The sequence below is a fragment of the Diceros bicornis genome, chromosome 10, assembly GCF_020826845.1.
Source record: "Diceros bicornis minor isolate mBicDic1 chromosome 10, mDicBic1.mat.cur, whole genome shotgun sequence".
Taxonomy (NCBI): Eukaryota; Metazoa; Chordata; class Mammalia; order Perissodactyla; family Rhinocerotidae; genus Diceros; species Diceros bicornis.
In genome coordinates this window covers 4621903-4641227 of record NC_080749.1, presented here as the reverse complement: position 1 = coordinate 4641227, position 19325 = coordinate 4621903, and the positions used below count along the sequence as shown (strand labels likewise).

Genomic DNA, 19325 nt, shown 5'->3' with positions numbered 1-19325 from the left:
CAAAGGCCCCCAGTGACGGGGGGACAAACGGAGTCCACAGGGTCTAAACCTACCCCCACCCGGGTGGGTCGGGCTCTCAGGGGAACAGCAGGACCAAGAGAAGACTGAAGGTACCACACTCGGCCTTGGGCGGGCAGGAGGGCACCCGGACACAGCCCAGGACTCAGGGGTGACCTGACCGAGAACCCCATCTCTGTTCTTCGGTTGGACAGAGCAGGGGCTCAGCAGGTAGGCCCCCGCTCCCACCGTGAGGCCAGGGAGCACACAGGTCTCCTCTTCGCTCCCCTGCACCACGCCTCACCTGAGGCCGACGCCGGTGACCCCAACCCCCCACTGAGGGGGTTCACACCCCCAACAGCCCGGGAGGTGGTGCTCTGCTCCTCTACCCTCCGAATGAGCAAACTGAGGTTCAGGTCTCGCCCTGGGCCGCGGGTCCCCAGCGGGAGCAGCCCTCTGCCCCTGCCGGCCGCCCCGAGTGCTGTCAACCAACCACAAGGTGGCAACACGACACGGGTTGCCACTCCAGTCTAGGAGCATAGGGAGATGACCGCTGTCCTTTTAGGGCTCCCTACCTCCAACTTGTGACAAGAAGGGGGACAGGACAGACAGCGGGCAGTGTCCTTTCCTCCAGGGCCCCCCTTGCGTGCCAGGCACCCCGGGAGGCCGCATTTCCCAACCCCGGGGGAGTCAGAGAGAGCAGCACCAGCCCCATTTGACAGATGAGGAAGCTAAGCACAGAAAACTCAGGCGCTTCTCTGAGGCTACATACTGGTGAGGAACCCGGTGGGCTTCAGGCAGGCTGTGTCTCTGAAGGTCATGACCTACTCTGGCAGGGCCTCAGCAAAGAGCCAGGAGCCACAGGTGAAGTGCAGTGGCCCACGCCTGTTTTGAGGGACCCCAGCTGCTGGTGGGACAGAAGCCATCGGGGCAGGGGCTGTGCTGGAGAGCAGCTCAGGGCCTGCAAACACTGCCCATCTGCCAGGCAGAGAAATGTGGTCTGCAGCAGCACAAGCACCAGCCCTCCGGCAGGCAGAGAGCTGTATCCCCCTTGGGGCTGGGGTCCTCCCCACACCCAGTGCACATGTCTCCTTCGAGGCCCAGGCCAGGGCAGCCTGCGACATCTGACCCCAGCCTGGGCTAGCTCCCCCTGGCTCTGCCAACTTCACCAGGCACAAGGACTCCAGGGCTCCCGCCTTCTGCACCTTTTGCAAAATGGGGGACTTTTCCAGGGACTCCAAGCAGATTTCGACCCCAAACTCCTGCAGCCAGAATCACAGGCCTGTCTAACACACAGCATACGCCGAGGGCAGGGCTGTGTGGTCGAGGTGGACCCTCCCTCCTGGGTAGGGAGGCCGGGGCCCGGGCCCTGACCCACCATGGACCTCCCACAGTGGCTCCCCAGGTGGCTTAGCTCCCTGGGCTGCAGCTGGGGTCTACAAAGTAGACACTGCCGCCAGATAGTACCTGCAGCCCCAGGACACAGGTGCCCCCACCCAGAACCTGGCAGGGACAGGACAAACTGGAGCAGGCAGAGGGCCCACCTACCTTCCCCAAACCAACCCCAAAGCAGGGCCTTTCCTATCACAGCAGGTCATCCCCAGGAGGTGTGGTGTCCATGGATACCCCTGAGGGGGCCATGTGTGGGGGCAGCGGGGGTGTGTGTCTACCTGGGGGCAAGGCGGCAGGGTGTGGTGTGTGTGTCCACCTGAGGCCCTGTGCTCATGGGGGTGTCTGTGGCCTTGGCTCAGCAGTTGAGCAGTTCTTGTGGCTGGAGGTCCACAGCCCCTCCCCCAGGCCCGTCCCCAGAGCCCCTCCCCCAGCGAGGAAGGGAGGGGCAGCTGGGCTTCCAGACCCAGCTATCTGTCCAGCGGCTTGTTTGTAGTTAGTCTCTCCAGGCAGGCCTGACCAACAACTGGGGGAAGGACAGCGTAGGGTGGGCCAGCTCGAGTGACAGGCTGATGCTGGTAGAGGGCAGGGGATGCCCCATGACTGGGGCCCACCACCCTGCTGACACAGTCACCCATGCCATCAGCTCCACAGCCACATGCATGCTTCCAGGCCACCTAGGGCCCCTTCGGTGCCAGGTGCCCCCACAGTAACTCCATGAGGCCACCCAAGGACAGCCTGAGGCAGCCACTACCCCTTCACAGCAGCACAGTCCCTACCTTGTCGGGGTCCCGGGTCTGCCCTTCTTTCCTGTGCGACAGCTATCACCGTGTCTTGGGTGTGGTGAGCACAGTCAGGATGGCAGACACAGGGAGCGCCCAATGCACCGCACCTGTTGTGCCTGCCTAAGAAGGGAGGATCGCTGTCATTGTCATTAGCCAGGGTCCCTTCTTCTGGGAGGGCAGGAGGGAGTAAGGGAGCCCCGAGGTCCATCCATCTGAGGACTCTGGTCTTTCACCCCCGTGACAGCCTCCTGCGAAGCCCAGAGCCCGGCCCTCCACCCCTCCTGCGGGCAGGGACCTGAGGGGCTACACCACTTGGCTCCAGGCTGCTCCCTTCCTGCTAGGGCAACCACTGCAAATCTTCCACAAAAACAGGTTTCCTTAACGTCCTGGCCTTTTCTGAGGGGCAGCCCAGCCACGGAGTGGAAAAGTGCTCAGCACCTGAAGGAAAAGCAGGAAGGAATTTCAGATGGGAGGAAAAGTCCCAAAGTGCCAACCACTTGTAAGGAAAAAAATGAATTCTAGCTCTAGGATGTTTCTGAGTCACTGCTGGCTCCACAGTAAGAGCTGCTGGTAGGAGTGTGTGGGTATGTGTGTGACCGTGAAGGGGTGGGTGTGGCTATGTAAGAGCATGGGTGCCTCATGCAGCCTGTGGTCAGCCTCAGGAGCCCCCTAACTTCTCACCCTCTTGGAGGAGGGGCACCTTGCCATTTCCCTGGGGAAGGGGCCAGTGTCCCTAAGGCCCACACAAAGTCCAGACCCAGCCCAAGGCTGCTGCTCTGTGAGGCAGAGGATGGCCTGTGGTTGGCAGTGACACGGAGCACAGATGACAAAAAAGGCCTCCAAACTGGAAAAGGAGCCATGCCATGTGGCTGGCCCCGGAAAGGCTGTGGCCCCTCCCCCAGCAGCCACGTTAGCTCTTATCCTGGGTGGTGTGCACAGCAGGCACAGGGGTAGGAGGAGGCTGGGAGCCTGATGGAGACCCAGTGGTCATCAGACCAGTGGTTGCCAGTCATGGGCACAATCTGTGCACAGGACAGGGGTGGAGGTGCTTCTCCTGACCTCGGGGACATGTGTGTGCAGGTTTGAGGCCTGTGGCCCTGCCCGTCAGAGCCTGGCTCCCATGGGATCCCCTGAGACCTGTGTCAACCATGGCTGAGCGCATCCTTGGAGCTCAGCCCAAATAACCTGTTCCTCCACCAACCCACGTGGTTGGGAGCCGATGAACAGTCGGGGACAGCATACTGACCTGTGCCTCCCCCACCAGAACCACTCAAAGGTCCCCCGAGGGCAGGGAGGGCAGAGGGCCAGGCCCTCCACAGTGCCCACTGGGTCCTCTCTCTGGATAAACTCAAGCTCCAATCAAACAGAAAACACTCCTGCCTGGGCCACGAAGCCAAGCCTGTCCCTCGAGAACACTTATAGCATCTGGAAACCAGGTGGGCATCGGGAGACCCCCAGGGCTGCCAGCCCACCTAACCCTATGCCGCACACAGTGTGGCCACGGTGTGGAGGCTTTCAGCCAGGCCCTGCGCTCTAGGCTGGGGCTGCTGCTTCAGAGGGTCTCAGAGAGGCAGAGTATGGAGAGGACGCCCAGTCCTGGGCCCCACGACTCCCTGGCCAGCCCCTGAGTCACAGCATGTACTAGCGTTATAGAAAGAAAGAAACCAAGGTAAATATTTAAAAAACAGTTTTCAAGTATGGCACTAAATTTTCCACAGTGCTGAGCTTCTTCTTCCCCATATGTGGGACTGACCCAGCGGGCTCTGGGCGACATCTGACGCTGCCTAGGATGCTGGCTGCCTTCTCTTAGTGTCGCTGCTCCTTGGGACAGCACGGGGGCCCATCCTGAGAACTGGCCCCTCTCTGAGGACTGGCTCCAGAGTGACAACAGCCAAGTGGCTGTAGCCAGGCCTGTGGTTAGAGCACAGACAGGGCTCCGGGACGCCTGGGTTCAAGTCCTGCATCTGCTGCCTGAGCCACAAAACCTTCGGCAAGTTGCCTGACTTCTCTGAGCCCTGGCTTCCCCACTTGGAAAGGAAAAGAGTGCAGCCACCTCACAGTGCTCCGGGGACAGTGCCTGTGCCTGGCCCACTGGTGCCTGCAGGCCAGGGCCGAGGCCCCACAGGGGCCGGCAGAGGGTGGGGTACAGGGTGCATCCACCCCGAGGCCAGAGTAGAAAGTGTGTGAAGGGACCCTGACCTGATGTCACCTGGAGAAAATCAGTGTCTGGCCTGGCAGATGGACAGCAGAGAGGTCACCAGAGGGGGTCCAGGCCCTCACACGACCCCTGTGAACTTGAGAGGGCCGCCAGCACAACCCAAAGAAGGTGTGGACTGCCGAGACCCGTGGGCCCTCCTGCATCCGGGCTGCCAGTCAGACACGGCTGCGCAGCTCTGGCAGGGAGGGGAGGGGGCCAGGATCCCACGTCAGTGCCCCAAGACCACACTGAGGGAGGGCTCGGTGAAAGTCTGCTAAAGGAACGAAAAAGACCCCAAAGGCTCCCAGCACAGGGTTCAGGCTGGCCCAGGCTGGGGCTTCCTGTGTCACCTCAGCAGGCAACAGCCGCTGACCCCCGAGGGTCAGGCTCCTAAGCCAGCAGACTAGCCCGGCCAGGGCTCAGAGCTGGGGGAGGCCAGTGACCAAGTGCCCACACACAGCTGCAGGCTATCCCTCCAGGCTCTGTGGTAACCGCTGACCCTGCTGGAGAGCACTTCCTCGGGAATGACCCAGAACGGCTCACGTGATCCCCGCCCTGCCACCGCATGTGCGGCACACTGTGAGGGCCGTGCTAAGTCACCCCACCCGCAGCCCGGGACTACCCCTCCACACCTGGTGCTGCCTCAGGCCTGGCCAGCAGATGGACACACTGACCGGAGATGGCCAGGCTCAGGCTGCAGGAGGGCGCAGAGAGGGATCGAAGGGGCACGCTCAGCCCTGCTGCGCCAAGCAGGGCCCACCTCCCCAGCCACGTGGGGTTCCTTGGTCCGTGGGGAGTCCCTGCCAACTCAGAGCCACTCTGCTGCTTGGATAGAGCCTTGTGGAAAGGGCCGGCCCTCCAGACAGGTGCTGTGCGTGAGAAGAAGCCTCTGCTTCCTGACTCTTCTGTGCACTAGACCAGCAAAGTGAGGGCTCCATGAGGTGAGCGCGGCCCATGCTGTGGACTGAGCCAGGAGGCGGACACCCCAGGTCGCCAGGGCCTCCTCAGCTCTCATGCCCTAGGACTCTGAGAGCCTGATGTGCAATGTGCGGCCCTAGTGAGCCCTGCCTGACGCCCACTGGGTCCCATTTCGACCCAACTGCTTGAGGCTGGGGCTCTGCTCCTGCTCTGGAACAGCTCCACACCAATGCCATCCCCGCCTTCCACCCACCGGGCTGAAACCTGACTTCCTTTTCTTTGATAAAAATGGTGTTTTCCTCAGGGTACGTTGCCAGCCCAGCTTTCAGGAAAGCAGAGGAAAAGCCCCTCCTTACGGGGCCGGGCTCCCGCCCGCCTGTGCTGGGCGGTTTCAGAGCAGGACTCAGAGGCCCTGAACTTTCACAGGGTTCCGACGGTGGCCAACAAACAGCCTTCTGTCTGGACTGGCGGGAGGAAAACAAACTGCCCAGACCTGCTGCCTGGCCGCCGGCCCGCCGCGAGGGAATGGGGTAGGGGGCGCCGCGCTCGGAGCTCTGGTCTCTCCTCTCGGGACGCGGGCCCTGGGTGGTGCAGTGGGCTGGGCAGGAAAGAGGGCCGGGGCCTGGCCAGAGGAGGCCCTGGCTCTCCAGGCAGGGTGGGCACCGCACTCACACCGTGGTCCACTACTCCCTGGCTTTGTGCCTGCCCAGGCGGGGCCTCTCCCTATAGTGACATCAGATACCTCCAGACTCCCCTGGGAGGCCAGCTGCACTGTCCCCCCGTTCCGCCTGCCTTCAGTCCTCGGGGAGCCATATAGCAGACGGAGGGATGTGGCTGTTTCCAGCTGGCGGCCAGGCATTCAGCTGGGCCCCAGGAGGGTAGGTGGGTGATCACTTGGGGGCCCCCCAGGACCCCTGGACTGTCTTGGGCTCTGGGAAGCCCATCTTTGAAGTGGCTGTCACCCTCCACCACAGGTGGGCAGTGTGGCGGGCTTGAATCTATGCCTGGTCAACACCTTGCTCTCCTCTCCTGGATGGGGACCACCTGCTCCTTGTCACTGGGGAGGGGTTAGCAGGGAACCTTGGAACCACAGCTCTGCCCCATGTGACCCTGGGTGACAAGTTATTTAGGCTCCCTGAGCCTCAGTTTCCACAACGGTAAAGTGGGACCTCCAACAGTGGGGTGTGAGCGAGGAGTGGGGCACTGAGGTGGTAATCCGTCACAGCCACTCTGCTCCCAGACTCCGCCCTCCAGGCAAGGACCCCACTCACCCAGCCCCCAGCACAGCACACACCCTGTACGTTAAGTGGGGTATACGGGGAAAAGCAACGTCACCTCAGCGACAGCGCCTTCCCCAAGCCCCTCCCTCTGTCAGCTGTGGTCTGGCTGGAGGACCTTCTCCTGCTGTTGCAAAGGTTCCCCAACGGGGAACGTGCAGCTGGACTCCAGAGCAGACGACGGCTGCATCCCAGACCCAGCCTCGATGCTCCCAGATGACACCCCATCCCGTCTCTGGCCACAGTGATGCAAACGCAAAACCCCGAGTGTGCAGGCCCTCATTTCCCAAGGACGCAATGCTCCAGGGAGGTAACTGTTTACACGTAAGCCTTTCAAGCTCATAACTCAGAGGGGACACACTCACCCCTGCCCACGGGCCACAGGCACGTGCCCGCGTTTGTTCCTGGGCCCTGGAGGCCCTGTGGCAGCAGAAGCTGTCCAATTCTCAGACAGAAGGTGACTTCTGGGCTCTCCTCCCAGGCCAGTGTGGGGGGCTGTCTAGGAGCAAATGCTGCAGACACAGGGCTGGAGGGTGCATTCCATGGCTCCTGGGACGACGAGGGAGCCCTGCAGGAAGCTCCGCCCAGAGAGGACCATGAGGGACAGCCCTGGCATGCGGCTGCAGCAGACAGGGGACCAGGCACCAGCTGGAGGCACAGGGAGTAGCGTCTCGCTCCTCAGCCAGGCTGAGGGGTGACCCAGCCCCTTATTTTGAGAAAGCCCTGCCCAGATTTTGATCGGTGGGGAAGGAGGGTCCCCCGACTACAGAGCAATGGGCTCCAGGCTCTGGTCTTGGCTGCAGGATCCTTTCTTGTAACCCAATCTCACAGGGGCCCCGACAAACCAGGGCCGAGGGGCGTGACACTGGTCAGGAGGACCACCTATTTGTCTGGCCTTCTGGGTGCTGCTGAGGACTTCTGAGGAAGGTCCTGGAGGTGTCCCGCTGCATGGAGGGTGACCAGTCAGCCACCAACCTGCCCACCCACTCAGCCTCCTGGGCCTCTGGCTGAGCCCCCTCCACAAGGGGGTCCCAGAGGGGTTCAGAGGTCAGAGGTACGCTCCCCTCCACCCCCTGCACATGCACTCAGTGCTGTCGGCTGAGGACAGGGGCCAGCCTGCCCCACTGTCCCCTACTGGTGCAGGTGTCGCTAAGTCAAACGCCCAGGCCCACATGCAGCGTGAAGGACGGTCGGGAGGAGACGCCCGGCAAGCATGTCACCCACATAACTTCGTCCTAGGATTCATAACGAGGACCTTACAGGGGAAAACGCCCCAAAAACATGAACAGGAAACCTCAGTGGCCAGTACCCACAACGGGATGCCAGTCTCACCCGTCACGGAGAAACGCGCTAAAACCACAGCAGTCATCTCACAGCTACAGGCCTGGCGAAAATGATGTCTGACGGGCCAGATGATGGGGAACTCAGGCACGGCGTTGGGGGTCGGGGGAGCCAGTCTGCAGAGTGCTGGTCACGTCCAGCAAAGCTGAGGATGGACCATCCACCCTCTGACCCACTCCCCAGGCACAAAGGAGAAGGGGTGGGCAAGCCCGGTCACTGGCACCTGGTCTGTGCTACACCCCTCCCTCTGCTCCCAGAACAAGGCACAGGAAAAAGAGAGGTGTCTAGACAAACGCGATGTTAACTCCAGCAGTCCATGAATTAAATATGCACGTCATGGACCAAGATGGACAAACCACAACAACAAGGCTGAGTGAGGCAAGCTGCAGAAGGTCAAGTACGGTCTGATGGAGGTTCTAGAAAGTACGAAACATTCAAACAGCTAAGTGCTGCCCATGTCTGCAGTGGAAGTATAAAAAAGGTGCAGGAAAAACACGAAACGCAGAGAGTGGTGATAGGGCTGGTGGGGCAGAGGGGAGGCCACAGGCGGCTTGTGTGGCCCCTGTGCTAAGCTCTGAGCCCACAGTGGGGGCAGAAGTACTGGTGACACAGATCACGGCAGCAAGCAGTGAAAACATGAGCCGGCCATGTCACACCCATCATGCCCCTTGGTAGGGACCATGGCCTGGGCCCAGGGCCGATGGGGGTCCAGGGAGGATAAGAACACCACATCCCTAGGTTTTTAGGGGGCAGGGGGGCAGTGGAGCAAGGACTCGGGACTCAGCCAGGAACCTGGTCTGTGAAACACCCCTCCCTCCTGCTCCCAGGACAAAACACAGGCCTTTGTACAGGCAGGCCTCTCCCTGCATGGCCAGTCACCTGACATTGTCACCCCTTCCTCCCCATCACACTGAGTTCCTCTTGGCTATGTCTCGAGGGTTCTCAGAGGGACAGGTGGGCAAGCTGCTGACACGGGCCACAGACACCAGACCAACCATCTGTCCCCACAGGCCATGATCACAGTGCCACTTGCATCTGCGCTGCCGGCCAGCAGGGAGGGGCTTTCCAAGATCCAGAGAACGAATGTGGCAAAGCCCTTTCGTCAAGTGGGCACGGACAGAAGGGAACAGGTGGTCCCCAATGCCACAGCCTGGGGTGAGTAGGAGATCTCACTGCTGAAGTGTAGCACGTCCCAGGTCACCACGTCGGGAGGCCAGTGATGCTTGGCGGATGTCCCAGATAACAGGACCCTAGCTGCCTAGACTTTAGCTGCTTACAGGGAGCATCCTGCTGGTCCTCGAGCTGGTCAATTCAGAGTGGAGACAGGAGTCAAACTCCTAGCTGGCTCTGAAGGGCCCTTCCCTGGCTCTACCCTTGCTCTGCTGCTGCCACCCTGCTATGACTCGAGGCTCCCAGGCTCTGAGGTGGGCCCTGGCCGCCTGCCACTCCTGCTCTCCCATCTGCTTTGTCCTGTTTTCTCCCAGGCTGGCATCCTCGCTGCTGGGTTACCTGTGGACAGCCTCTGTCCCTACTTGCCGTAGAGGACACAGGGAAGCTTCTGGAGCTGACTACTGCTGGGTCTGGCATATCCTCATCGACTCCTCCCACCATTCCACAAAGCAGGTAAGGAACATGAGGCTTGGAGAGTTGCGTGCGTCCGGCATGGAGCAGGGCCTGAGCTGGAACCCGGGCTGGTCTCACTCAAGAGCTGAGCCATTCCGAGGTCCACCCCGGGGCACCGGGGCGAGCGCCACTTCTGCTGAGGGACCTGGGCTGCGGCGACGGGCAGGCTCCAGAGACGCCAGGGTCCCCAGCTCCTGCCCTGGACCAATGGGGGTGGGTCCCCCTCGGACACCGACCCCCTGTGACTCGACAGCTTTGTAAACACTAACCCCAGAATTTTAGCCTCTCTAGTTGTTGTCTTCCCAGACAATTACTGATTTGCTCTGATCCCCCTCGTTGGGCCTTCTGACGTTCCCCCTGTAAACCAGCCCCGTGGACACACACCGAGGCCCTCATAGGCATGACGCAGCCAGCCGCCTTCTGGATGCGGAACCGGCCTGCTCCCGGGCCCTGAGGCCTGTGCTCTGCCGTGGGATTGCAGAATTCTAGGGGTTACGAGCGGCCACGGCTCTGCCAGGTCACAGACGCGATCTGGGGCTGGAGGAACCATGATGTCACAGGAGGTCATGAGTTCCGCTACAGAATCAAATGACCCACTCCAGATCCCCATTTTAGAGATGGGGAAACTGAGGCTCAGAGAGATGTTTCCCTGTGTCTCCGAGACCCCCTGGCTCCAGACACAAGGTGAGAGGGGCTGCCTGGGGGGCTCCTCTATGTCCCCCAGTTCCTGGCTGCGCCTGCTGAGGCCCAGAGCTGCTGCCTGGGCTTCCAGGAAGGAACCCAAGGACCAAGTCCCCACACATCTCAGCCCTACCCTGGAGCCTCAGAGCCTGCCCACACAGAGGGCCCATGAGCTCTTGTGGCCCTGTGGGACTTGGGGCGTGTCGGTCCTCGCAGGCAGCCCTTGGTGAGCCGAGGCCCCAGACCCAGGGTCTTGGCTGAGTGAATGAACCGACCAAGAGCTGGGGTGGGTGTGGGGCCTCCAACGGCCCAGCCACTCTGGAGGGAGCGTCGAGAGAGGCGCGGGCAGGCAGTGCTGCGGGCAAAGGCCGCTGGGGGCTGCAGGTCCTCGGCAACGGTCCCAGCACCCACAGACCTGGTCGTGAGCCTGGCCGGGGCAGCCAGGGGCAGTGGGGAGAAGGGCTGCCCTGGCTGGTTTCTGCTTCCCCATCAAGGAAAACAGGCCCCAGGCCCATGCCAAGGCTGGGTCTGATGTGTGTGGCCCCCAGTGGCTGGACAGCCTCCTCCCGGTGCCCGCCTAGTGGACCCCCATGTCCTCTAATAGCGTCCACCCCGTCGGGCAGTCTGGGACCAGCATTTTAACTCTGGTGTGTGGGTATGTGGGCACCATGCTTTTCCAAAACAATAGGCCCTGTGGGCTGGGGACCTGGGACAAGGCCACACCAGGAAGGGGACATTTTACCCAGGGAGGAACACAGAGATCAGGCCACAGTCCCACAGCAAAAAGCAATGGGCCTGCATTCAGGGGCAGACTGGACACCAACACCTGGGTCTCTGCCTATCTCTCTGGGAGAGCCCTTTCCTACTCACGCTGCTCCTGTCCCCACTCTCCTCCTTTGCTCCCATTTGTTCCCGTGACTGGCTGTGGTCTCAGATGATGTGTCTGAAACCTAATCATGGTTCCACAGCGCTACTTCCTGTCCATACTCCTATTCATCCTGCCAAACCCTGTGTGGAGGCGGCTTCTGCAAGCCCCTCAGGCGCTCACAGGTCATACCTCCTGCTGTCACCACTCACATGCCAGCCTATTTTTGTGGCTGGGGCAGCATCTCACCCCTTGGGGCCCTGGACAAACTTAGGATTTTTCCTGCATTATACCACCACCCAAAACAGACAACAAAAATTTAATAGGAAGACAAAGAGCCAACTGAGTTCTGGAAGAGACAACAACAGGAGTCTTGAGACATGAAGACCTTCTTGTAAACGCACCTCCTCAGCTGTGAGTGCCGGCAAGTGAGGCCGAGGTATGGCTCTCAAGGAAAAGGGAAGCAGGGCTACCACCGTGAGGCACGTGGCTATAGGTCATCGCTAAGGGCCCGAGAGCCGCCGTCCTGTACTGCTTATGCTCCCTAGCCCAGCTGAATCCCCTTCCGGCCTGAATTACACAACCCTTCCAACAAGGCCCTCTAGGACCACCTGAGAACGATCCGACCTCACAGGAGAGGAGAGGCGGTGGGAGGCACTGGCTACACTGCATTAGATGCCCCTAAGCGTCGCCACAGCTGGTCTCAGCTGCCGCCACCACAAACCTGGCCGGTGCTGCCTTGCCGGAGCCAAGAGGATGTGGCCTTATTCTTGTCTTGCTGCTACTTCGGTGAAGGCTGCCAGATGTTTTCCAGTAAACCCAACGACGCAGGTCTGCATGTGAAATTGCCCGTGTCTGCCCAGAGTCTCAAGAGCCCACACGTTCTGAACCAGGCAGGTCCGACCCAGCGGCTGGCTGCTGTTCTCACCACGAACAGTCTCTCAGCTGGGGGATGGGGGACGGGGTGGGGGCAGGAGAGGGCTGGGGGCACAGAGGCTTCAGGACAGACAGACGTTGAATGCCAGCTCCCGGCTCTCCAGGCTGAGGGACTCCGCAGGTTCCCCAGTGTTTCTGGGCCTTGACTTCCTTGTGCGGAAAATGGGGACAACCGTCACACACCTGCCCAGTGAGGGTGGTGGGGTCAAGCGAGATGACGCATTCCAAGTACCCACCGAGCGCCCAGGGGACAAGAGCCAGCCTCCCGTCTGCACCCTTCCCTCTCTGGACCCTGACTCTCCTCGGGCTCAGGCCCCTCTGGCCCATGACTTGTCTCCTTCAGACCCCAGATGGCAGAGAGCCGCACCCTGGGCAGTGGTGAAACGCAGAGCTCTGTGACCAGACGGGCAGGCATTTGGGGTGACCAGGCATGGCCCCTCCCAAACCCCTCTCAAGTGACGGCCCACACCCAAGGGGCCACTTGTTAGGCGGGACTTTTCGATAAAAACCGGAGATAGACACATTTTGCTGATTTAAGAAAGTAAACTCTTTTAAAACCCACAACAATATTCACTACCAAGAAGGGTGCTGCCAGGATGGGCAGTGAAACACCACAGGAGGCAACACAGCAAGGTGCAGACTTTCTGAAGAGTAATTTAACATTTATATTGAGGGCATTTAAACACCCAGGCCATCCAACTCAGAAATTCCACTCCTAGGACTTTCCAAAGGAAATCAGAGCTAAGCAAAATGTTTACATCCAAGGATGGCCACTGCAGCAGTACTTACCGAGCCAGAAACAGGGAACCTGTACGTTCAGAGGGCAGCACAGCGCACCCAGAGGAGGAGGGGTCCGCAGCCACACAAGTACTAAGTTTTTAACAACATGGAACAGCATTTACGGAGAATTTATACTATGGTTTCGATTATAGTGAAAAAAAAAAAAAGCAGGCATGGAGAATATGGTGACTTCGCTTTTCTCTTCTACACTTTCCTCCCAATTATCTACCAGAATCACTACTTTACAACAACAAATAAACAGGGAGATGTGAAAGAAAGACTCAGGGCCCCATGGGGATGACAAAGCCAGGCCCCCACTGACTGCAACTCCCCAAGAGCAGCAGCCAAATTCTCAGACCTCCCGCCCAGAGACGATGGGTTGCACCAGCCCCTGGGTCCCAGGCTGGGAGCTGCACCCACTGGGAAAGGCTCTCTGACCTCGGAGCAGACAAGTGCCCAGAGCAGAGCTAGCCGGCGAGGCACAGTGGTCCAGCCCCCGGTGCAGGGCCCCAGGTTTGACCGGTGACATGCCTGGAAGGACGGGAAGCTCTGTGGTGCTTTCAAGACAACACGAGTTACAGAGCCTGATGATTTCACAAGCCAGAGTACCAATTAAAATGATGGTCAGCAAGCCATTTGAGTTTGCCTTCTCATGCATTTGCTTAAAAAGAAGAGGTTTTGTTTTTGTTTTTACCGAAAGTCTAATTCTGAACATCTTGACCTTGGATTCCGTTCATTTCAGCCCAAGGCCCATCTAAGTGATACAGGCCCTGCTGACACCCCAACCACGTCCCTTTGGTGGCCGGGTCAGTTCACTGAGCACTCCCTGGCGTGTGCTCTGCTAACACCTGCCTCACTGCAGGCTAACACGGGTTTTGTCCCTTGAGCGCACAGAAGAAAGTGATTGTTAAGGCAACTTGGAAAATTGTCAAGTGGCATAGAAATACTCCAATCTAAGTCGACCCCAACCTGGTCACCAGGGCCCCGAGGTTCTCTGGGAGTGGCACTACACTCAAGGCTGACTCCCTGACCTGGACTGGCCAGAGGCTGTGTGCGGGGGAGTGGCTGAGGCAGCTGCTGGAGAGGCTGTGGGACCAGAACGTTCTTGTTGGTGCCAACGTGTGGGCAGCACCCGCTTGGCATCCGGCCAGTGCCAACATGCCATGGACATGCCAGAATGGCAGACAGAGAGCAGTCAAGGGCACCTAAGGCAACAGGGTGCTGCCAGGGAAAGCTTCCTGGAGGAAGAGGCAGCAGAGCTAAGGCTGAAAAGAGAGGAGGAGCCAGCAAAGTAGTGGGAGGAGAGGAGAGCATCCTGGGTAGAGGACCGCACAGGCTCACCAAGAACACCAGCGGATTTCTGGAGCCAGAGAGAACTTCAGGATGGTGGAGGGACAGTGCGTGACCTGAGATGAGGCTGCAGGACTGAGAGGGCACACGCCATGGATGCGAGGGCTTCTTGGCTCTGTGCCTCTTGCAAGGAAGCAGAGTCTCTACAGGGCGACATCACAGACGCTGGGAGCCCAACAAGGCCTCCCGGGGGAGCCCTAAGGCAGAGCAGATGCAGGCCGAGCCCAGGACCCCAACAAAGGTGGCCCGGAAGCCACACTCAGGTCCCAAATGCCCTTGGTAGCTCCCAAAAAAGCTTACATGATTTCAGGGACTTTCCAGGGCAACTTCAGCACGACCCTGACCTTGTCTCCTCTTCCGCCCCCTTCAGGCAGACGGGAAGATGAGGAGCAGGCCTTCCAGCTCTAGGAGCACCATTCCGCCTCTATGAAGCAACAGGGAGCACTGAGACACTCTAACCAGAGTGGCCCCTGGCAACAGTCGGCCACCCGCCTGCTGCCCGTGGGCAGCCACACCTTTCCAAGGCCAGTCCTTCTTGGGGGCGCCTTACAAGCACCCCGGTCTGATGCCAGCAGATGTGGCAGCCCCCTTTCAACATAGGACGAAAGAGGGACCTGCCCATGCTTCTCTCACACACCTGCTGCTCTCTTCCAAGTCAGCAAACACTAACAGCTGCTAGAAGTTCCAAACCACGACCCAGGCAGGTGCTGAACACCCGTCCATCTCCCCGTGTCACCTCAGCCCATACCCAGCTCAGACCCACCCAGGCTGATGCTGCGACACGGAGGCGCGGGAGCTGTGAAAACCCTCACTTCCCGCGCCACAAGGCCCAGCTCTCGTAGGCCCCAAAATTCGGCAGGTGTTGGCACCAGGAGCTGGGAGAGGCTAGGTGGAGAGGTTCCAGAAGCGCCCTCACAGCAGGGAAGCGTTGCTCCAAGCCCGCGCAGCGTGCTTGGCCCTGGGAACACAGAGAGGAGGAAGAAAGAAAGGGGCCTCGCCCCGGGTCCAGTCCCCAGAGAGCCCCGTCAGGGCAGCTAGCTGTGCCGGGTCCACCTCCTCCTCAGTTCACCAGCCAGGCGGTCACTCCAACACCTACAGGGCCAAGGGGAGGTTGGGACCTGGCCTTCCAGGAAGGAGGGTGAGGGTGACATCTGAGACTTGAAACCAGGCACCCCACAGAGGCCGGCACTGCCAACGTCGCCCTGGTCAGGTGCTGGGTCCTAGGCAGATGGGACCTCCACAGCACCCCAGCCCAGCCCCAGACCACGGGAGCACTCAGCAGGTGGACTCAGCGCAGACAGGCTCGTAAATGCACAAAGCCAAGATACTCTTGCCTCTCAAGAAAGCTTATTAAAAAAGCAATCCACCAAGTGCCTGGGGCAGAAATGAAGGGAGAAGTGGGAGGAGGCAGGTGACAGGGAAGGCGGAGCTCTGTCATCTGCCTGGTGGCACAGCCCACTCCCAGACAAGCCGGCAAAGGGAGGGTCTCTTGAGGACCCTGGAATCCCCTCCTCCACCTGGCCACATGCTGCTGAGGTCAGCAACTTCCAGGCCCAGGGTCCGGCAGCCCACAGCAGGGGAGGCATCCCGCTGACCAGGCACAGCCTGCTCCATTCCTGCTACACACATCCACCCCGGGGAGGGGGCGCCGGGGCCTTCCTCATGCAGCACCCCAGGGCCCCATCTGCCCCATCTGGTCCTCCCACTCCTGGCTGTGAGGCCGGCTGGGCCTCCTGCTCTGCTGCACAACTTCCGGAGAAGAGTGACCAGGGGCCTTTTACCTCTGGTGACCCAAAGGGAAAATCAACCTCAGGAAGCAAAGCGGCAGGAAGAGTGCCCTGGTTGCAACATACGGCAGAGGCCACCTCTGCTGAGCAAGCTTTCTTCAAAAGCACCAGGCCTCTTGGCAACCCCCAGAGCAGGTTCTGCATTCTCCCCTCCTGGGCTCTCCCACACTAAATTCCCTCTGGCAGACAGGATGCTGCCCACCCCCATCTCCCACTACTGCAGCAGGGAGGCGCCCACCTAGCCCATTGGGGTGGGTCAGTGCCCAGTTCCAGGGGCCTACAGCCCTAGGGGGGCAGGAGGGTGGGTGGCAGCTACAAGCTCCCAGGCCCAGCATGTTCTAGTTCAGAGCAGCTGGACCATAGAGGCAGGTGCTACACCAGGAAAGTGCTTCTGTCAGAGCAGACCAAGTGCTGGGCAGGAAGCAATACTTCAAGAGCCCTGGACAGGCAGATCTGTAATTGCTGCGGTCCTAAGGGACCCCGAACATCACTCTAAGACTGGGAGCTGCTGTTTTTGGGGGCGGGGGGGGGGGGAGACCACGGGAAAGTGGGAGGGGCTCCCCCCAGCAGCAGGGCCCCAACTTGCTGACAATCTGGGAAAGACCACAGGAAAAGGGCCAAGCAGGGAGAGCAACGCCATGGCCCATATTCAGCTCTGGACTGGCAGGGCACCTGACTTTTACCCCCAAACATACCAGAGACCCTGCACCTTCCTGATCCCACAGACAGCAGATGAACACAACTATGTGGGTCACACAAGCTCTCCATGTCTAGCTTGTCTGTAAATGCAGTGCCAAGGCCGATACAGAAGGCAAACCTAAAGGCAGACAGAAAGACCTCCCTTCTGGCCCTTCCCAGCCCAGACATCTTGGGGAGAAGGCCCCACGGGGCACGGACACGAACAGCATAAAAAGAATCTCAACTTTTAACCACGTGAAACCCAGCACTGCTGGGGCTTCTGGCTACAAAGTGATTCCCAAGAGAGCTGCCTCACACACGGGTCAGCCTTGTACCCCCAACCTCCACAGACATGGGGCGCCCCAAGAAAGGCGTCTGGCTGGACAGGTACCCCGACCAGCTGCTCCCCACAACCTGGCTGCTGGCCCCCTTTTGTTCCTCTTTCAGAGCGAGCTTGCGCCCGGTTCTGGCCCAACTAACGACCGGAGGCGGCACTGCCTCCTCCCCGCCCAGGTCACACTCCGGCCTTTGTTCCACCTGCACAGCCCGGCGGGCAGACCCAGCCCGCCCTGGCAGCTCCTCCCGGGAGGGCTGGGGGCCCCACAGGTGCAGGGGGAGAGGCCCCGCACGCTCTCACTTCCGCTCTGGGTATGCGAACCACGCGGGGCAGCGAACGCTCCAGATGGGCTACACACGGACCGGACCCCGCTTTCCCGCCCGACCACCCAAGGCCAGCCCGGACCCACACTGGGCAGATGCGGGCCCGAGGGCAGTGGGCAGTGACCGGAGGCCGCCCAGGCACTGAGGAGCCTGGTGGGCGGTGCACAAAAGCAGAGAGGCACAGATGAGGTGAGAGCGAGGTCAGACAGCAAAGGACAAAGTGGGCCCAACCAGATAAACTAGGGGCCTCCGGCGCCCAGCAGGTCAGGAGAGGTCCAGAGGAGTTGCGGCGAGTGACGGCCACAAGAGGGCAGGAGAAGAGGGCGGGGCACGGCCCGGGGGAGCAACCACAAGCAGGGACCCGACGGCGCGGCTACGCGGCGGGCGCTCACCTGGGCGTGCGCAGCGTGGCGGGGTCGCGGCGGTCCAGAACGCCGGGCACGCAGTTGGTGAGCTCAGTCCAGTCGGCGTGCAGCCCGCAGCTCCAGCCCGTGGAGAAGCGGGAGAAGAGCCAGGTCTCGCGGCGGTTGGGCCGGTAGCAGGTGCACTTCTTCTGGCCGGGCCGGCAGTCGCAGGGCACCTCAAGGCGCACGTTTTGCACGAGGTGGCGGCCGAAGGTGGTGCCGCCCGTTTTCTGGATGTGCAGGAAGACGATCACGTCGTCGCCTTTCATGTCGAAGCGCAGCGAGCGCTCCAGCTCGCGCACCGGAAAGTAGTACTTCTTCTCGTAGTGCGGGTCGGGCGTGGGGAAGAGGTCCAGGTCGTCGGGCGGCGCGCGGCCGCCGGGCGCGCCCAGGCTCAGCCCAGGGCCCGCGTACTGGTACAGGATGAGCATGAAGCACGCCGAGCCCGCCACCACCAGCACGAACTTGCTGGCGCGCTCAACCATGGTCCTGCCGCCGGCGCGCCGCCGCCGCATGTGTCACCATCGCCGGCGGCCCGGGCGCGGGGCGCGGGGGCCTGGGAGGCGAGGGGCGCGGGCGCAGCTGCCGCCGCCGCCGCCCGCGCTCCGGCCCGGCCCGACTACTCGGCGCCCAGGCCGCCCGCAGCGGCGCGCGTCCCGGCCCTGCGCGGCGCCATGGCTGCTCTCCGCCCGGCCCCGGCTCCCCGGCCGCCCCGTGCTCGGCCTCGGCCCCGGCCCCGGCCCCGGCCCCGGCCCGCGCTCCCTGCGGCCCCGCGCCAGTCACCCCGCTCCGCTCTGCGCCGAGAACGCTCTGCACCGCCCCGCGCGCCGCCGCGTCTCCGCAGTCGCCGCTGCCCCGCCCCGGCCCGCCCCCGGCCCGCCCCCGCGGCGCCTCTTGCCGTCGCCGCCCGCGCCGGTCCTCGGCTCCGCCCCCAGAGTCCGAGGGCCCCAGGTGGGTGCTGGGCGCGGGGACCCGGGACTTGGCCGTGGCGAGGCCGCTCGGAGGCGGGCCGCGCGGTCTGGGCACGGATTCCGTCCGCAGAGGCGTGGGGGGCGACTGCGGAAACGCGGAGCCGGGGCGCGGGCGGCCCTCTGGGCGGGAGGAGGACGCGCTGCGGCTGGCGCCCCTGGGGCCTGGGTCCCCCTCCCCTAGGTCCCGGCTGCGGGTGGAATACCCCTGAAAGGCATTGACCTTGCGCGCTGGGTGCTCGGAAGTTCCAAACGCGAGAGGGCCGGCCTGGACTTGGAGGGACGTGGGGGCGGGAGCACGCGCGGGCAGGCAAGGAAATGGAGAGTGGGGGGCGCGGAGTCGCGGCCAGATCCGCCCCGCTTCCTCTGGGGGTGAGGGGGGAGCTTTGGGACAGGGACCCGGAGCCCATCATGGGGAGATGCGGAAGTTTCCGCAGAGGTCTTTGGCCCAGCTTTATGCAGTCTCTTTTTCTTTGAAAGGAACTTCAGCCAATGTGCGTTTTAATCTCTATGCTTATTATAACCCCGGTGAAAAAGTTACAAAACTTGACCCAATAGTATTTGAAATTGTGCGAGTCCGCAAAAAAATTCCGACTTCCGGCTTTGGAGGGTGGGTCAGAGGGTCTGGCGGCCCTGGGCCTGTTCTGTGTGCCGTGGTGCTCCCGTGGGCCTCCCCGCGCGCGCGCGGC

At 61.5% G+C, this 19325-nt stretch overlaps 1 protein-coding gene across 1 annotated transcript in view; it reads right to left on the bottom strand.

The window, feature by feature from the left end:
* The window catches only part of HS6ST1 (heparan sulfate 6-O-sulfotransferase 1), a 47639-nt gene extending 29254 nt beyond the window's left edge, over positions 1-18385 (bottom strand). Inside the window, exon 1 of the mRNA XM_058548721.1 lies at positions 17657-18385. Coding sequence (XP_058404704.1) covers positions 17657-18183 — 527 coding nt within the window. The 5' untranslated portion in view covers positions 18184-18385. The remainder of the gene's footprint in view (positions 1-17656) is intronic.
* Between the last annotated feature and the right edge of the window lie 940 nt (positions 18386-19325).